The following is a 20283-nucleotide window of genomic DNA, read 5'->3' on the forward strand; positions in this document are numbered from 1 at the left end:
CACTCCAGTACTGCTTTCCCCACTAATCCCAGTTCTGAGAGCCTTTCCTAGGGAAATAATTTAAATGCAGATAAAGCCATATGCACATATATATTTGTCTCACTTATTTACTAAAATTAAAACTTGGAGGTGACCTAAATATCCAGTAGGGAACTACAAGATCCAATCCATGTGTGCCTGCCATAGAATGTTAGCATAGTCTTCACAGCGGAGGCTTCTGAAACAAACTTCGTAAAAGAAATGCTCGTCATAAAGTGTGATGTGAAAAACTTAAGTCAGCATCCTCTTCCCACGTTCATGAAAGGGAGAACAGAAGGCAGTTTGGATCGTGCCTGCAGAGGGGAGGGTGGGAGGTTCGGGATCGTGCCTGCAGATAGGGTGGGAAGAGGGAGGCTTTATGATTCTGTTACCCACTGCTCAAGGTGAGCACATATTCCTTCCGCTAGTGCCAGAGGATTTTGTGTTGTGTTCTGTGGTTCTGGGACTAGAACCCAGGATTTCACATGTGTTGTACTATACCACTAACTGTGTCTCTAGCCCTCCTTTTATTTTGTATCTGCATATGTACATGTGTTTGTGCAGGCATGTATATATATGTGTGTGTGTGTGTGTGTGGAAGATGGGGACTGCTGGAGTGGAGGGCAGAGGTTGATGTCACACGTCTTCCTTGTTTTTTTTTTTTTTTTTTTTTTTTTTTTGAGGCAGGGTCTCCCTTTCATCTTGGAAACACTGTTCTTTTCTTTACTGCCTGGCCAGGTAGTCCTGGACACCTTTTGTTTCTTCCTCTCCAGTGCTGCAGTTTTAGGCCCAAGCTACCACATCTGGAAAAAAAAATCATGGTTGTGTGGTAGGCACTTTACCAACTAAGCTGTCTCTAATACCCCCAGAAGTTGGCTTGAATTTATGATCTTCAGCCACTTGAATATCTAGGATGACAGGCCTTTGCCACTAGACCCTGCTGTTGTCTGTGTTTTAGACATAGGAAAGAGCTGCATCCAGAGACCACCATGGTGGCTGCTTTCTAGATTCCTTCCTTTCAGCTAGAACGAGTGCCTGAATTAGTGTGTATGAACTTGGGCTGCGTGATCCCACTCCCAAGGTCTGTGGTCAAGAGCTTTAAGATGGATCCTTGCCTTTGCAAACATATGAACAAGGAAGTATCGGTGAACAGTTGTTAAAAGCTCTTTTCACCCTCTAATGTTCTCTGTGCTCCTAGGAACGTTGGCCGGAGCAGAACTGCGTCACCAGAGGGACCTGCAGGAGAGGTAAGTGTGTAGCGCTCCTTAAGGAAACTCCAGGAGTTGCCAGCTTTGACTTATCTGCCAGTTTTTAAAATTGAAAGCTCCCTGTTTTCTGCAACTTTATGTTTTTTTGTAAATAAGGCACCAGCACCCATAGAACCAACAGTGACTGCACAGCAACCCACGTCCACCACTATGAGTCCTGCAGCTGCACACACTGGGTTCAGGTGACTCGTGGTGTTTCTGTCAGTAACTGAAGCAGATCTTCCTGTAGGAAGCTGAGGGTCCCACTGTCCTAAGCCTGGCACTGGAGCATGTGCCAACTGATTTGTTTTCCTTCCCTCCCTGCAGCTCCTACCCTCTGCCCCATGCCTCCTTACCGGGCTCCTTATTCTCCTGACCCGCTCTACATAGCTATGTACTTTGTCACTTTTCTTGAGCAGTAGGAAAGCCATTCCTCAGAGACAGCTGGAACAGAAATGACCATGGACCTTGCCAACACCCTGTGTCTTTCTGTTCCAGCATCAGCTGTTCTTGCCATACCACTTGACATAGTTCCATGAAGCACTTAACCATGTGGTGTGTGCTACATTCCCATTTGGCTCACTCCTCTCTAAGGAGAACAACATTGTCTAGCACCGACGGGGTTTCACCCTTACTGCTTCTGATGCCACAATTCAAGCATTTTCATTCACACTTCAGGATGAGGAACTTGTGGTTCAGAGCTGTGTACCTTCATTGAGTGGTAGAGCTGGAACTAGAACTCCAGTCTGCCGTGTTCTAGCACCAGTTTTTCTGTGCTGTCGTTTGAGGATAAGAATGATAGCATGGATTATATGCTTTCTTTGCTTACTTCTTCAGCCAACTGGCTGTGCTGAGGGCTTGCCCACTTAACGCTTCGTATGCTTTGGAGTACCTTCTTTAATGTGTGTGGCTTGGGGGTCCTTGGAGTGAAGTGAAGAAATGGATAGTCTGGGATGTAGAAACGTAGATTTCATTGGCTTCACAGAGGCCAGCAGCATCATTACCATCATTATGGAGAGTAGGCAGGGAGGTCCCTACCTCACTGGACAATGTTGTTATCAAGGTGACTGTAGTTGTAAAAGAAACACTCTTCCCTCTGCAGTGTCACCAGAGTTACCTTCTAGTTGAACCCATGCATCCATTCTTATTCCACATCCTGCTGGCAGCTGTGGAGAGGGAAAGGAAGGCCTTTGAGTGGGGCTGGTCCCAACTAGTCTTAGGATCTAAAGAATCAAAGTGATGGTACTGGGACCTCCCTGGACTATGTCCATGACTGATGTAAAGGAGACATGGCTCCAGGGGCAAGCCAGGCCCACTAGGTGGTCCATAGAAGCTGTTTTTAGGATTCTCAGTCCAACACTCTCCTACAGGACTAATGGGGGTCTTTGAAGTGGAGAAAGTAAGGATGAAGCTTTTTAGACTTGCTGTTCTGGAAGACCGAGTGTGTCCAGAGACTCAGTGGGAGGGAGGCAAGGAACATCTTTCTGTCCTCTTCAACCAGGTGTTTCTCCTTTCCATCTCTGAGTTTGCTGCTCTTCCTTCTGCTCTGCTATTTTCAGTTGTAGGCTCAGCACTCACAGGTCACTCCTGTGCTAATGAAATGGGTACTCTTGGCCCTCACTGTACGTTTGGAAGGCAGCAGCAAGCCTGGCATCCATCACACTGTCTGGGCTCAGCTGCACCCGGTGTTTACCTGTTAATGGATGCACTGCAGCTTTGGAGTCCTTTGCTCTTGTCTAAGTACATGAATAATGAGACTGGCCACTGACGAGAAGTAATAGGGAAAGGGGGAGTACAAAAAGCTTAAATTAAGGAGCTTATCTATAATGGAGATTCACATTGGCTTTTCACAGCATTCAGCTGTTTTTTTCTTGTGGCTTAGGTGGTCCTTGCAAATCCAGGTTACTAACCAGATGATTGCCAGAATGATAATATGGAAACCTGCCAAGGGAGTCAAGAAATCTTTGATATTTTTTGGTCTAAGGCCATCCTGTGACTTTGGGATGGACTCCCACATTCTCCTGGGGCTGTGGGGCCAGATACGCATAGGTCTAATCTGAGTGGTGCCACTTATGAACCGAGACAGCACCTGGCTCATGATGCACCTTGGCTTCCTCGATTGTAAAGGACAATAGTGCTTCCTTCCTCAGAGGGTGTCCGTGAGGACAAATAAAGATCCAGAACCCTGGGACAGAACAGCACTTTGTGAACAGGTGCCCCTGAATCATGCTCTGTCTCAGGCTGCTGCCCTATAAATCACAGTGTTGGACAAGCACAGTCTCTTCCCTTCCTTTTCTTCCTTGATTCCAGACTTAAGCCCATGGAGGCCCTTCTAAGGACTGACTGAGGTTCTATGGATGGTCAGTCACAAAGAGAAAGTTATCCCTAAGTATTCAAACACATGGTCCAGCTTGGGATCATGGTGTGGAAATGAGATTTCTTTTTAAAATTTTAAGAATTAATTTCGTTTTATTCATTTTTGAGAATATCGGATGAGTATTGTTTTTATATTATTGCTTCTTCCCTTCAGTTCCTCCCATCTCCCTTTCTTCTCAAATTCATGGATTCTTATTCTTTAATTATAATTATTACATATATATGTATATACATACATACATTTATAAATCCAGTCTTCACTAGATGATCTCAGGAGGTTGTATTTGGATATAACTTTTCTTTTGATCTTGAAGGTTGAGAACTGAAGAAGACAACTTAACCCATCATCATCTCCTGCCTGACTCTGCCGAGCCTTCTGCCTCTCATGCACTCTCAGATGATGAGATGTCTGATAAATCCTTCCTGTCTCTAGACCAGAAGACAGACAGCAAGACTGGGAAGTTCCCTGCTATGGAGAACCATTTTCCTCAAGGTGAGCTGAGCTTCACTAAGCACCTTAGGCATAACCAGCCCGTCTTGTTTTGATGAGCAGAATGGGTTTATGTCTGACCATTTCACCAATGGAGGGAGAACCAGAGCTGTTCATGGAAGATGATTTATCAGCGGAAGGAGCCATGATGTTGCAGTGTGCTAGCAGTGAGGAAGTCTTGGTTTCTTTTTAAATGATGATTCGGGCAATCTGCTCTTTTCAAAGGGTGGGTAGAAAGCCCTGGGGATATGTCAGTGTTGTTAGTTGTCCTTTAGTTTCTGCACATCCTGAAGCAGGTCCCTTAAGGGATGACTCTTGGCCATGGTATCAGGCCCTTTAATTTGGTCTACTCAGGCTGCTACAGCTGAATACAAGGGACAGCAGACAGCACAGATCCATCTCTCACAATTCTGGTGTGCGGAAAGCAGAGGTCAGTGTGCCTTACAGGCAGTGTAGTTGAGTTCTGTGAGCATCCTCTTCCCACTTGAATTCTGACATAGAGGAAGAAAGGTCAGGGGAGATCCCTATGGTCTGTCCACAAGAACATTAATTCACAGGCATTGCGTCCTCATGACCTAATTTCCTCCAGGGGCTCCACTCCCTGACACCATCACACCTGTGCTAAGGGCTTCAGCATGGGAATTTCAGAGCACAGATGTTCTGCCTTGTTCTGTTGCTAGGTGTGAACTAAACTGGCCAAATCAGCTTCCCAGGGCCTTCCCCATTCTCCTTTCTGCTTACAGCCTTCATTTCTTCTCTTGGGGTAGAAGTTGGACTTACTGTTTGTCATTCAGTATGTTTCAGAGATCCAAAGTACTATAGAGGCAGGCCAGACGGACTTGTGCTTAGCAGACTTTTCCACCCAAGGGGCAGATAGCAAGTATCGGAGGCTGTGCAGGGTGTGTCCTCTTACAGTTGCAGAGCACTGCTCTAAAGCACAAAGTAGCTGTAGGTAATGTGCATGGTCCACATGAGCTCATTCACAAGAAGGCAAGGTGTGGAGCACAGCCTATGTGTCAGGCCTTTAATATGTATAAACTCTGTACCTTTCTTGATGGTCTCTGATCTCTTGCCTATTCCAGTGGGTTTTTTCTAAATCACCACAGTGGATTTTGTAACACAACACTGGACACTAGCACTCCTTGCTAAAACCTTTTGTTAATACTAAATTACATAAGCCATTGCTTTTAAAAATATTTGAAGTGTTTGGTTTAAACAACTAGATTTCTTTTAGATGGAGAAACCAACCAATATGTCAATGATACTAGAGCCAAGTCTGATGGAAGAGGGTCATCTTTCTATCTGTTGCTTTCATTGGTTAATTAATAAAAAAACTGCTTGGCCTCTGATGGGGTAAAATTTAGATAGGCGGAGTAGACAAAACAAAATGCTGGGAGAAAAAAGCCAAGTCAACAGTCGCCATAATTCTCCCACTCCAGACAGACGCAGGTTAAGATCTTTCCTGGTAAGCCAGCTCGTGGTGCTACACAAAATATTAGAAATGGGTTAGATCAATATGTAAGAGCTAGCCAATAAAAATCTGAAACTAATGGGCCAGACAGTGTTTAAAAGAATATAGTTTCTGTGTAATTATTTCGGGGCATAAGCTAGGCATGCGGGCGGCCGGGTGCCAGGGATGCAGCCCCGCTGCTTCCTATTCCTACACAAGTCTTTGCCCCATGGTGTCCTCTGAGGCTCCTCTGGATACTCAGTCCCACATCTTAGACGTACCTAGAATATGACATGCACATTCTTGGTATAACTCAGGAACCAACCAAATCTTCCAGTGGCCAGTCACCTAGACCTTATTTCCTGGAGTTTCTGGTGGTATCCCTTAGAGATTTTTGTGAGTACTTGATTTTTCCATCACTTCTGCTTGTGGGTTCTGCCCTCTTCTACTTTAGGTTAGACTATAAATCATTTCCCTGTCCTTAGTGCACCCCACTTCTGTACTTAGTCCAGTGTAACACTTAGCCCCTCTCCAGGATACTGAAACCACTGCATGAGGTCTGATCACATGGGTGGAGGAGCAGCGTGAATGGATCATTCAGAGGGAATGTGATCCCATTTTCTCTATGTGGTCTTAGGCACAGCTCTCTTCTGCCTATCACTGTATTTTTTTTTTAATATAAGAGATAAAGGTTAAAATAAATATAGATAAAAATTTAATTTTTCCAAATCTCAAAGTAATTCAGGCCTGTCTCTTGTCTCTGTTCATCAAGGACGTGTCTGGGCTGCCTGTGCCCTTAGTGCATCACTAGCCCTTTCTTGAGTGGGATCCAAGTGCTCTGGAGCCATTGAAATATAGCCACTGTTGCTTTTTTGTTTTGTTTTGTTTTAATTTCTCTTCAGCTTTTCTTCTCTGCATCTGTTTTTCCTTTTGTCACGTTTGTAATATGTATAGGGAAATAATTTGGCACTTTTTTCTTTGCTCGCTTACCATTCTTTCATAGACTTTTTGACATGTTGTCAGATAATGTCACTTTTAGTGGCTTTGGAGCAGCCCTTTGATGGCTGAACTGCAGTTTTCCTTCTGTTCCTAGAGCTCAGCACTTTCTCACAATTGTAAACAGTGCTGCAGGGGAGTCTTGAATACAAAGTCTTCCTCTTTGAGGGCATTTTCTTAATATAGATTCTCTAAATTTGGAACTATCCAGCAGAAGACACACATTTTTTCTCTTCTTTTCTGTGTGTGGCAGATTTTATAGGATTTATGGTTTTTACAAGTTAGGACTTATTGGAAGAGTTTACTGGAAGGTGCTATAGTATTTCGTTCTCCTCTGGATGACTGCATAATTAATGCATGGTGTCTAATTCCCCTGGGGGTGTTTCCTTCAGCCCATGTGATAATCCTCACTCTGAAAGATGGCTTGTGTGGAGCATCATCACTCCACAGTCAGCAGTGTGTGACTCAAATAAACCAGCAAGGAAGGTGGCAGTCCAAACCAGTGAGCTGGCTGACTCTGGGCTGACGGACTTCTGGAAGAAGGTTGGCAGGACCTCGAGGCTGGGCCGGGAGGACCAGTGCTGGGCACACCACAAATGTGCACAGACAGCCTTTCCCGCCGTGCTGCAGCAGGAGGCAGACATTCCACTAAATGACTTGCCGCACTTCTGGCATTAATAGGAGATAGCTGAAGGTCTGGGAATTAAGTCATCTCATAAACATTCAAATTCATGGCAAAATTACTATTTAATTAGGAAAAGATCTGTAACATTGTGCTACTTTTAAATGAAAGCCATTTTGGAGGAATTAAAACTGGGTCATAACATTAGTATAATGTTTTAAAACAAACATTACTAAGACATACTGAGTGTACCCTAATTGATGAATTAAAGACATTAGTTTTGCCTTTGGATATTTAATGTGATTATGTTTTAAACACTGACTCTGAAAATCCTCCTCTAGAGTGAAACTATTCTTCCTTTTTTCTCTGTTGAAGTGAGATGTGGCAGAAGGTAAAAAAATTAATACACGATCATCCTAGGAAATTTGGAAAAATTAAGTATTTATTAAGTGATATGTTAAAATGTCAAATGGAGGTTTTTAAAAGTCTGAAATCTATCACCTTGAGGTAACTACAATTAATATTTCATTGTAATTGCTTTTTTTGGTTTATTTGTTTATACTACCTGTATGTTCTTATATAGAGTTGGGATTATGTTGTAACCAATTTTATATCTTTTGAAATTTGCCATAACATAACACGTTTTCCATATTTATAGTTTTCATTGCATAATTTAATAGCTGTGTAATCCCTCAGCATAGTGAATGGATCTCGGTTCAATGAACAATTTGAGCTGTTTCAGTTTCCTGTCACTTGTAAACTTAGATGAGTATTTTCATGCATTCTGGCAAGTGCCTGTAAGCATCTCACGTGAGCTCCTTAAATAGAGTCCTGGAAGTAGAACTATTTGGGAACCGACACTGGAGAACTTTCCTAAAACTAGTGATATCAGTAGCCCCAGAGGGTCATACACATTTATACTCACACAGCAGTGATCTGAAAAACATTCTTTTTATTACCTCTCTCACTAGCATTGTTTTAAGTCTTGAAATTAATGAATGATAAAGGGATAACATACTCATTGCAGAAAAAAAAAGAAAACTAGCCTAGAAAATTATCTGGATTCATTAGAAAGGTAATTTAATCAACTCTCAGGCAGTTCAGGCTAACTTGAAAGTGATCTGTTAGTTTCACCATAAGGAAGATTTTAAATTAATATTTGATATTGAGAAGAATAAAAGGCTGCATTAGAGTTAGCATTAAAATTGTATGGAGTATAATTTTTGTGTGTGATGTAAAGTTACTTCCTCATGGAGGGCTGCAGAGAGCCATTATTGAGCCATGACTATGGGCTGTGGGAAATAGCTTGGCCTCCCCAAACCTGGGAAAGAATTGCCAGCTACTGACTATCTCAATACATCCAGTGCTATTGAAATTTCAATATCTCTGCATAATCTACCAATTATTCAATTTGTTGGGGGCTTCAGACTTTAAATTTAAAATGTTCTTCCTTCCTGTAGACTTACTAATGGAACACATACAGGAAATTCGAACTTTGAGAAAGCATTTGGAAGAATTTATTAAAACAAATGAGAAGCTCCGGAAACAGCAGGAACATCAAAGGTCTGAGACTGACCAAGGTAAGGAAGGACTTTCCCAGGGTAAGAAATGGGGTTTGGTGGGTTGCTGCTCTGTGATGTGTTTGCCTGAAGAGGCTCTCTGTGAACCAGACTGGGTGGGGAAATTGGCTGGCCTCTGGGGTCCTGAGCTGTAACCGTGTTCTCATCATAGTGGTATGGATTGGGATTCTGAAACAGAATAGAGCCGTATTTTTCCTTTTTATCAGTGGTAGACTATAAGCCGGGTAGTGGTGGCGCACACCTTTAATTCCAGCACATGAGAGGCAGAGGCAGGTGGATCTCTGTGAGTTTGAGACCAGGCTGGTCTACAAGAGCTAGTTCCAGGACAGCCTCCAAGGCTACAGAGAAACCCTGTCTCAAAACAACAACAACAATAATACACCATAAATTGACATCTGGCAAATCTTTCATGACAAAAAAGGCCAGCACTATTCCCATCCCACCTCAGTTTGCTTTGAAGGGAATGGTCTTCCTTTAAAACTGAACAGCTGTAAGACACTCCTTCACATGGTTCAGAAACCAGCTGTTGCTCACTATAACACCTCCCTCCCTTCTTTCCTCCTCTCTTCTCTTGGTTTCCTCTGTAGTCATTGTATTGTTGAAGTTGGTTGGGTTGCCCTGGGGTATGGCTGTAGCTCTTCTGTTGATTGGTGTTGACTTTGGCAGTTCACTGTAGTCTTAGTTATTTAATGAAACATGGTTTTTCTGCTATTAAATGAGGCAGTGTCATGAACAAGGCCTTGCTCAGTGCTCACTCAATAAATAGTTGCTTTTATCACTGTTGGTTTTATTTTACTATTTTGTGTAACACGGCCAGTTTAACTTTCAGTCTTTCCATGCTCTGCCATTGAGGACGCTGACACCATTTTAGAGATGAGATCACTGAGTTCTAGAAATGTGGGGCTCATTGGTAAAACTCAAGACTTGGACCCCAACCCATTTTTCATTGCTTTGTAGTCCACACATAAGGCTGGTTCTGGGAGTTCTGCGTATTATGCTTCGGTTTCTGCTGTAGTTTGCAAGAAGCTTCCAGTCTTCTGCCTGGGCTTCCATTCATCCCATGTACCCTTCATCCTCCTCCCTCACCCCTAGGAAATTTGATTAATTTGAGTTATTAGTTATGTCAAACACAGGAAAGAAATTCATGCCCGGGCCCTTGATGTTCACTCTTGGTAATGCCTGAGTTAGATTCGTTATGTTTTACATTTTCCCCAGCAAATTCAATTATGGGTTTATTTGGGGGGTTCAAATGGCCACTGGCTACAGTGGAGCCCAATTGTAGAATAATTTTTCTGACAGGGACGTTTACTGAAAGGCACTCATAAAATCTTCACTCTCATGGAGAGATGTGCTGTTCTTGCCTTATTGTCACAGTTTCTGGAAAGACAAAACAAAAAGCAGTCCTCCCTCCCCCTGATGTGAAATGTTCATCTTGGGAATCACTCTGAAAAGGCAAGACTCTGTACGATGTCAAGGGGGAATATCAAAAACTCTTATGCCTTAGAGGCTCTAGCAAATTGTCTGGTCTGACTGCAGAGGTAGTACTCAAAGCAAAGGCTTGCCGCATAGCTTCCAGCTGGTCTTCATGAGGGCAGTTGGGCCTAGGTAGGTTTAGTGAATTGGGAATGTTTTATGGCCTATTATTTATTTATTTATTTTCAGGTAATTCCCTGGCATCGATCAGTTTCGATGTTGGGATTTTTGCTGCTTGTTTTGATCAGTCTGTGGTTCTCTTGTGGGCCCACTCTCCGTTCATCTAGAAATGCAGATGAGAACCACAGTACAGCAGCATGGGTGTTTTTATTGTGCTAACCAAGGCTTGGCAGGGAGGTGGGCAACTTGCCTGATGCCTTGCAGCTGTTAAGCAGGAGATAGGCAGGAACTCTGAAATGATCCCAGAGTTCACTGGGACAAGTAGGGGAAGATGGTGGGAAGAGACATTTGTGAATAAAAATTAATCTGATTTAATTTTGTATGACTCACGTGCCAGAGAAGTTCTGTAGAGTGGGAAGAATATTTCCAGGAGAGTTAGCCACACCTTGTTTAGAAGGGGGTGTGGGTGCACACCATAGGCACTTATGTGCATATCCAGTGCTTTCAGCTGCAGGGAGCTGGGAAGAAATGTGAGAACAAGTAGTGGAAACAAGGGCTGATTTTTATACCTCCATTGATCACAAGAACCCCAGCGGCAGAGAGCTCTGAGGCAGGGTTAGGCTGACTTCCTTCCATGGTGACTATTTACTGTCAGTGTCCCATCCTCCTAGGACAGTGTCCAAGGCATGGGAAAGGAGAGTCTGGAGCTTCTCTCTTCTCTAGTGCACCATCTCCTTGAAGCCCTCAGCAGATTTCACTTAGGTCTCACTGGTTGCCAGAGACCCCTGCCCATGTCCTTACCTGGTGTCTGGGAGCACAGGGTTGTGGCATTTTGGTTGTGGTGTAGTAAGTGAACTGAATCAGTACAGAAGCCAGGAGGGAAGCATCTGCCTGCCACACGGAGAAGACGCTGGGCATCCTGCAAGTGCTCGAGGCCGGCTATGAATGGAGCACCCCAATAATAGCTGCAGACAAGAAAGCTGTGCTGAGCTTGGGAGGCCAAGGAGGTGCCCAGCATGAGGCATGCCCTAGGTTCAATGACATAAAGTGCCCCCCATCTAATTCTAGATCCCAGTCTCCACAGTGTACACTTCTAGAAAGGGAATTAAGCCAGTAATTGATAGAGTATAATTTTGACGGGGAAGTGGGTGTAAAGAGCATAAAAGTCACCTGGTTATCAGCATTTTCTGGGCCTGGGGTCTGAATGGAGAGAGAATGGTGTCTGTTGTGGCATGGGAGCAGAGCAATGGAGGGGCTTGAATTCGACGCAGAGAAGTTTATTGTTTGTACTGAAGACCACCAGATGTTTTTCAGCATGAAATAGTAGTGAAAGGGTTGTGCTCAAGATGATAACGTCATTGGTAAAACAGCAGGGAATGAAACTAGACGAGGTGCTTAAGGCCTAGAGTGTAGAAGAAAGTCTGCTGTAGTCTGAGCATTCTGGGGAAGACTCAGCAGCTGTAATTGCCTGCTTGGACAGGAGGACAAAGGGGAATTTAGGATATTCCCTCATCCAAGCCTAGGTCAGGAATTGGAGTGGGCCTTCTCCTAAGACAGGGAAAGGGTAAGAAAGACCGAGCTGCCTCAGAGACAAGGCCCAAGGCCTGGGAGTCAGTTGACCATGATGGCTGCTACTGTCATCTTTCACCCTGCTGTGGTTCAGCTCTCATCTTTGTTCATCTTCAGGGCATGGTGATATAGAAGCCTCCTCTTGCCTCTCTGTTAAGCTCACTGTCCTTGCCCTTTAGACTCTGGCTGTGTGTTACATGGTTCGTGGGCTGGTTTTCTTTTCTTTTTTTTTTTTTCTTTCTTTCTTTCTTTTTTTTTTTTTATTGAAAAAAAAAATTTTCCGCCTCCTCCCCGCCTCCCATTTCCCTCCCCCTCCTCCCGCCCCTCTTCCCCTTCCCCCCATTCCTCTTCTCCTCCCTCCCTAGTCCCAGGAGCAGTCAAGGTTCCCTGCCCTGTGGAAAGTCCAAGGTCCTCCCCCCTCCATCCAGATCTAGGAAGTTGAACATCCAAACTGTCTAGGCTCCCACAAAGCCAGAACCTGAAGTAGGATCAACACCCCGTGCCATTGTCCTTGGCCTCTTGTCAGCTCTCATTGTCCGCCATGTTCAGAGAGTCCGGTTTTATCCCATGCTTTTTCAGTCACAGTCCAGCTGGCCTTGGTGAGCTCCCCATAGATCGGTCCGACTGTCTCAGTGGGTGGGTGCACCCCTCGTGGTCCTGACTTCGTTGTACATGTTCTCCCTCCTTCTGCTCCTCATTAGGACCTTGGGAGCTCAGTCCGGTGCTCCAGTGTGGGTCTCTGTCTCTATCTCCATCCATCGCTAGATGAAGGTTCTATGGAGATATGTAAGATATTCATCAGTATGGCTATAGGATAGGATCATTTCAGGTTCCCTATCCTCAGGTGCCCAAGGAACTAACTGGGGACATTGCCCTGGGCATCTGGTAGCCACACCAAGTTCAAGTCTCTTGCCAACCCTTAGGTGGTTCCCTTAACTAAGATATGAGTTTCCCTGCTCCCCTATCCAACCTTCCTATATCCCCAATCATCCCGTTTTCCCAAGTTCCCCTCATCCTCTCCTTCACACTTTTCTTTCTCCATCTCCCCTTACCCCCATCCCACCCTACCCCCAAGATTTCAATTTTTTGCCCGGCACTCTTGTCTACTTCCATAGCCAGGATTGCATGCTATATTTCTTCATTATTTCGGCATATTTCCTAGAAAGATTTATCCATCCTGTCCGGAGCTGTCTATAAGTCGCCATTCCTGTGTGTTCTTATAGGTTCCACAAATGTTTCTGCTTATGGCTCAGAGCTGCACAGCTCTCTGACATCAGAGATACATTTCCTGAGGAAGCAGAACCAGGCCCTCAGTATTATGCTTGAGAAAGGGGCCAGAGGTAAGAAATCAGGGGCCACCTGCAGCCTAAATTCCAAAACCCTTTGTCAAAAGATATCTGGAGCTGACACCCTAGATTCCAAAGGGGCAGACCTGACAATTTTCTACCTTTAACTGCACACCAATCCTGTGGAGCATTCCTTGTTTTATAGCTAAGAAAACGAGGGCACAGGTGGGTTACAAACCACCGCACCTACCTGTTGTGACAACTAGAGTAAAAAGCCCCCAGAGCAGCTGGGCAGTGGTGGTTCCCCCTTTAATCCCAGTACTCGGGAGGCAGAGGGAGGCGGATCTCAGTGAGTTCGAAGCTAACCTGGTCTATAACAGTTAGTTCCAGGCTCCAAAGTTACAGAGAAACCCTGTCTCAAAAAATCAAAAAAGAAAGAAAGAAGAAAAAAGACCCCAGAGCAGAGTCTCTACCAGGGTCTCAACACATGTTACTGTATTTTCTCATCCCATCCCAGGAAGAGAGAAGCACTGGAAATTTATTACTGCCAAATCTTTACTGGAGATTTTCTCCTACCGACAAAATTTATCTAGAATTCCTTATAAGGATTCTTAATTCTTTCTCTTGGAGCTTAGCTGCCAACGAGCTTTTACTTATGTTACTGTTCATACGTATAATGATTCTAGAGTGAAGAATTATTAGCCCTGTTTCTCAAGTAAGAATTCACAGCCTAAGCAATTGCACTGGTGTGGTCACTGAGCTACAGGTGCTGGAGCTGGAATGTAGGCCAGCTTATCCCACAGTCCTGGGGGTGATATGGATACTGATTTTGCCTTAAGCGTCAAAACTGGGGCTCATGCAGTTCATGCATTCATTCAATAACTTTTCTCTATCCTGACCTACAGAGGAGCTTGGTAGACTGATACAGAAATAAACAAGCCCGTATTTGCATTAGAAGGCTATAATCCGATGGATGAAATGGGCAAATTTATAGCAAGGAGGAGTGAGGCCTGCTGTGATAAAAAGCAGGCCCCTCAGCTCAAGTCCCCAAGATCCAAGTCTACAAAGGAAAGGGATGCTTATCCAAGGTGTCTGAGGGTCAGAGGAGGAGAAGAGACAAGGCACAGGTTGGAGATGGAGTGATGCAGCTGTGCTGATGTCATGTGGACCAGCAGGAGCCCTCGCGCACATGGAAATACTTGAATCCTGGTTAATAGTAGATCTACATCCAAGGCTGTGCCCCTTCCTGTCCATATGGCTACAGGGAAGCCTTACCCCTATCTCTCATTTGTTTCTCATCTGGAAGATGGGGAAATTCCCAGGGCCTGCCTTGGCAGCATGCTGCAAAGACAGGACATTGAAACACGAGAGGGCTTGCTGTAGTGCCCATACAGTTAGTGCTAGGGTGTGCTACCATTGCTACTCCTTTGGCTCTCGTGTGGTGTGTCTGAGGCCTGGGCTAATAATAAGCCTGTCCAGACAGCAACTCCGCATCCTCAGTCTGGCCCAAGGGAGGAAGCTGAGGCACTGAGGAGTGAAGAGCTTCAGTTAGGGTCACAGTCAGCAATTGGAGAAGCTGCACTAGAACTCTTCCTCCATCTCCCTGCTGGGGGTCTTATTGTTTCCTGAGCCTCCAAGGGTATTTTATTCCTCTGGGGAGCCCATGGCCTCCTGTGGAGTTCTGCAGGAGGCTTGCTGCTCTCCATTACTCATTGATATCTGGGTTCCTGCCTGTCGCTGTACCCACCATATATACTCTCTAAGGTAAAGTAACAGGTTTTCAAGAACCATTCTGTAATAGGAAATTAAATAGACTCCTTTCATTCTAGTGATGTTTAATCTGCAGCCTTGATATTGACAGATTTACCTGCCTAAAATGCATAGGATAATTGGAATGCCGAAACTATAAATGCCAGATTAAATCTCATTCTTTTCTGTATTCTTGGAGTGCTTGAGCTGAACTGCCATACCAAGGTAATAAGGTTGGAAAAAACAAATGGTATCCCTTCTCATTTTGGTATTTGCAGATAAACAGAAAGAGAATGAGAAATTACTTGAGTCCCTGTCTAGGAAGGCTGCAAGTCTTGAGCACCTTCAGCAAGAGTACACCAGTGTGAAGGAGGAAAATGAAAGGTTACAGAGAGACATCAGTGAGAAGGAGAGACACAATCAGCAGCTGACCCAGGAGATCTGCAGCAGCCGCCAGGAGCTGAGCAGGTGGGCTTGACTCGGCTGGCCCTGATGGCCTGCTGTGCCTGAGGATGAGATCGTTGGCATGAGGCACAGTGACTCCAACCCTAGTGTGCAGAAACAAACATTGTCAGCTGAGCATAAAATGTATGGGGAATGGTCCTCTAAAGAAGAAGGAGGATGCTTGGGGTGGCTAGTATTTTCACTAGGGTGGTCAAGAAAGGGCTTTCTCAAAAGACCCCTTTTAATAGAGAGGCACACAGTGAACATGTGAGGTGAAACTATTGGAGATGGCCATGTTTGGCAGAAGGCACATAGTCCCTAAGACGGAGTTGCTGTGGCAAACCAGAGAGGGTTCTATGCTTGACTGTAGTAGGAGCTGAGGGAAGGGAGGAGGGTAGATGCTTAATCATGTTTGGCTTCTGGCCCTCTAAAGACTCCAGTTTTGTTCCAGATGGCATACGTCACTGAGAGACTCTGAGTGAGCCAGGGAGATGTACATATACTCATTCTTCCTCTTAGACTCCACCTTATTCCTTGTGTCAACACACAGGGCTGTCTCTTCTGTCTGAGTCACCTCCCTCATCCCTGCCCAGGTGCCATCAGACATCCTTGAGTGGAGGTCCTGGATCTTCCCTACCTATGTACCTCTAGAAAGTGACAGCCTTTTGGATTTCTTTGACAGGAATTGGACGACACCTTCCTTTAGAATGTCTATAAAGGTTACTTGAGAGAAGGTCTGTTAAGTGTGAGGCATAGGCTATGTGGGAACTGGGAGCTGTGATGGAACTCTTAACCATGCATGTCCTAGCACATTTTGTCCACACCCTCTGGCTGAGATGGCCTAGGCCTATTCTGTGAGTACTGCATAAGCCTCCTGGAGGAAGAATTAACCCTTCCAACCTTCCTGGGTCTATTTCAGGGTACAGGAAGAAATGAAGTCAAGGCAACAGCTGCTCTCACAGAACGATAAGTTGCTCCAGGCCCTCCGAGTGGAGCTGAAGGTATATGAGAAGCTGGATGAAGAACATAGGAAGCCAAAGAGAGGTACTGTGTGCTCAGGGCCAGGCCTGAGGCATCTCAGGGCTATGAGCTCACCCAAAAAGCTGTTTATTGGGTGTGGGAGGACATGGCTCTTGTTTTTCCCTCTCCTTACCATTAAACCCATACTGGCCCGTAGATAGACTAGGTATATTTAGAAGCAAACTCTTTGGCCCACTCTTTGTTTTTTAGGCAGTGTTTTTCTATGTAGCACAGACTGGCCTTAAATTAAAAATCCGCATGCCTTAGCCTTCCAGGTATATATCACCTAAAGCTAAAGTCTGGAGTCTCACTTCTTTCATCTCAGCTTGTTCTGACTTCACCAGTAACTGGGTCAGTTATAGCCTCTACAAGCAGGTCTGTCAGTATCCACCGTGTGGAGCTGTGAAAGTTAAATGAGGGCATTTATTGAAACAACTTAGCCACATTCTTGGCACATAGTAGGCATCCAAGAAATAACTTTGTCATAGATTTCCCGTCATTCATCCAACAGATATTCCAGAGTGCCACCTCATGCTGGACATTACTCTTAGGTGCTTTTCAGCCTTGGTTGTGCTCTGTTTCTAGAGAATGCAGATCAGAGTGCCTGACTATAAGGTCTAATGTTTGAGAATCAATTTGGAGGCACAGTGGGGGGTTTTCTAAAACTAATTTTCCAGATGGTTTCTCCCTATTGAAAGTTTATCTAGAAAGGGTCATCTCTCAGCTTTTGCTTCTTCTCAAGTTGCTTCTCTTGTTCTTGCTATTGTCCCTGCCTTTTTAATATACTGTAGCCCTTAAAATCATCCCCTTTCATTCTATAATTCTGGTCCAAATAGATTTTATTACTACTAGACATAATTTCGGGGTTTGGTGTGCAATTTGCTAGGCTTTTATGGCCAGAAGTGAAATTAATTTCCAGCTCTTACTTAGCTTGTGGAATAGCAGCAATTAAGTCAGCCAATATTTTTGTTTTTAAAGTCGAGTTGTTATTTTAAATTGTACCTAGTTCTTAGGAGGGGGCTGGATGGTGGTGGTGGGTTGAAATGCCCTTGAGTTTCTTTGATGGCTGACCTTTGATCTTGGGAAATGTCAAAGCTTTCCTTTGTATGTGTCTGCAGAGGCCCAAGGTGAGGCATCTAAAGAAGGCTGGAATGGGCCCGATTCTTTCAGCGACCTGCATGGCCTCCTGACAGAGATGAGGGCTCTTCGTGAGCAGCTAGAGAGGAGCATCCAGACTAACAGCACCCTGAGGAGCAGGCTGGAGGAGCAGCTGTCACAGGGAGCGAAGATGCCCCAGGAAGGGGCTCTCACTCTGGCTGTCAAGACCCTATCTGTCACCGAATGTTCCCTTCAGCTGGATGAGCATGGTAGGAGCTAGGCTCTTTTCCCTTTGTGGACATTCAACTCTCTGGGTCAGTATGATATGTGATCCTCTGATTGATGCCCTCTGGCTGCTCTCAGCTCACCTTTCAACACCGTTGCATAGTCTCTATGTAGGCACTGGGTTCTCTGGAAGTCGAGTTATGGCTTCCAGTGACCTGTGCTGTCTCGTCTTGCTGTTTAGGCCCACCTACAGCTCACCAAGAACTTTTGCCTTGGTTTTGTTTTGTTTGGTTTTGGTTTTGAGGAGAGGATTTCTTTGTATAGCCATGGCTGTCTTGGAACTCTGTATACCAGGCCAGCCTCGAACTCAAGGGATCCCCCTTCCCCTGCACATCTTCAAGGTGTGCACTACAACTCCCCACTCTATTGTTGCCTTTAAATGAGATCCTAAACCCCTTCCTTACTCTGACTTTCAACATCTCATAAGTCCCAGGAAGCTTCCTGGTAACAACTGGGTCTGATTTGCATTTGCTTGTATACTTGTATGGCGCTAGAGATGCCTGGGAAGGGCAGAGGATATGCAGACTTGCCACACACCCAGCAGGGGCTGGAACCAACCAGCAAGCAGCTCACATATCGGCTTCCTACCGACTATATTGTCCGTCTGTTACCTTACCATTTCCCTGTTGCTTTAGAGTTCTAGTTTAAAAAATAAATGGTAGCATGACTTGCTGTTAAATAATATTATTAGGATAAAACCCAGCAGGGTTTTATCTCAGCAGATGGGGTGGTCTTATTAAAGCATGTCTGCCTGGAGTACCATTACTCTGCATTCATAGTGGGGCATGGTGGAAGAAACTTGCATGGGAGATTCCAGCACCTGAACATACTTACTGTTCTGCCACTGGCATGCTGAGTTATCTCAGTCTCCTGGTCTATTTCTTTGAAAAACAAATTACAGCATTGTTCTGCCCATTAAGCACTTAAGAGTTCAGGAGCTTCTCAGGAATGAGAATGCTTCATGTATTATCTAACGTCTCATGGACCTCCAGTCAAGTGTTTCAGATGCATTCCCTCCGAGTCTTGTTGCGGGTCCCTTTCCTCTCATGTTCAGGTTACTGAATCAGCTTCCCCACTAGCTCTTCTACTCTAAAACATAGACCTCAACCTAACATTTCCCACCTTGAGTGGGTCACTTAGCCCTCAGGGTGCAAGTCCTGCATCCTACTATGCCCTTCCCTGTACCCAGGTTTTAGCTACAGGAATTGTGTATCTTCTCCCTAAATGATGACTCATACTCTGCTTGACTTTTCTTACCCTCCTTCTCTCGAGGCACTGAAAAAGTTTTAAAAGATAATTTAGGCATCACCTCCTGGGATGTCTACATAGGGTCCCCCTCACCTGTCTCTATACTTACCTCCCTTATCCTTGGCCACCTGAGATGAAGTTAACTGTTTACTGTTTTAACAGGAGAGTTCTTCAAGAGAGGGCTCTGGGCCTGGCCCCTCTGTTACCTGGTGTCTGCACAGGGTACCAGGGAGTGAATAGAATATGCATGGTCCTGGCTACGGGACTGTGTGCAGTGAAGGTGTGAGTGAATGTTTAGTATCTAAAATGAATGGATGCATGTGAAATACTCTAACACATCCTAATTCCATCCTTTCCTAGTGTTAATGATGGTAAAGCTCATTTTCCTCTCTTGTTTTGTTTGTTATAGATGGCACCAAATGTCCTGAGCCCAGTGATAATTCATTTGATCTATTTGAGTCCACCCAGGCAATGGCACCTAAATCAGGTATAAACTGGTTAGCTGCAGTAGTGTTGGGTATGACATTAAAGCTTTTTAAATAGAAGAAAGGGAGGTCCCTGGCATCCCTGGCTGCTGGGCAGTGGTTTGGGACTTAGGTTTGTATCTCTAGAAGATACTCTGCAAGCCACTGAATTCATCCTAGGAGTTAACCAAGTACAACCTCAGAGACTTTAAACTTAAAGTTTTAAACTGAAACCACCTTTGTATGGATTTCAGGGTCTCTGGGATCCAGCTTCAGCAGTACTGGACAGTCTCCTCCCTCTGCAGTGGGGGCTGACCACACGGATGAGTCGTTACCTCCAGCTGTGCTTTAACGTTCTCACGGTTTCTAATTTTCACCAGTCTCATCCCCCCACTTCCTCAAGACTCAAGAATGCAGGCGTCTCTGTAAAATACCTCTCCAACCACCCCAGTCAAAATCAACCAAGTTAAAAAGCAACAGGATTTTCTAGATGCATAATGCTGACCTCTTGTCTGGGACAGCTCAAGCTGCCCCTTCCAGGGAGCCTTCCTTGACTTCCCTCCTTGCTCAGATAGCTCTTTACCTTGATCTCTGGCTCACTCTCACTTTGCATTTAGAATTCCTGCAGCTTCAATATTCCCATGAGACCCTGAGCTATTGTCATGAAAATAACAGCATGGTTCATCTTACCAGCCTAGGGTCTACCACAGAGTGAGTGTTCAATAAACATTGGTTATGTTGATTTCAG

At 44.8% G+C, this 20283-nt stretch overlaps 1 protein-coding gene across 4 annotated transcripts in view; it reads left to right on the forward strand.

The window, feature by feature from the left end:
• Cdk5rap2 (CDK5 regulatory subunit associated protein 2) overlaps window positions 1-20283 on the forward strand; it is a 191053-nt gene that overhangs the window by 155852 nt on the left and 14918 nt on the right. For all 4 annotated transcript variants that reach the window (XM_057784811.1, XM_057784814.1, XM_057784812.1 and 1 more), the window contains exons 24-31: window positions 1217-1265; window positions 3956-4134; window positions 8660-8779; window positions 13165-13281; window positions 15255-15444; window positions 16340-16464; window positions 17559-17807; window positions 19481-19558. In XM_057784811.1, coding sequence (XP_057640794.1) covers window positions 1217-1265; window positions 3956-4134; window positions 8660-8779; window positions 13165-13281; window positions 15255-15444; window positions 16340-16464; window positions 17559-17807; window positions 19481-19558 — 1107 coding nt within the window. The remainder of the gene's footprint in view (window positions 1-1216; window positions 1266-3955; window positions 4135-8659; window positions 8780-13164; window positions 13282-15254; window positions 15445-16339; window positions 16465-17558; window positions 17808-19480; window positions 19559-20283) is intronic.

The sequence above is a fragment of the Chionomys nivalis genome, chromosome 11, assembly GCF_950005125.1.
Source record: "Chionomys nivalis chromosome 11, mChiNiv1.1, whole genome shotgun sequence".
Lineage (NCBI taxonomy): Eukaryota > Metazoa > Chordata > Mammalia > Rodentia > Cricetidae > Chionomys > Chionomys nivalis.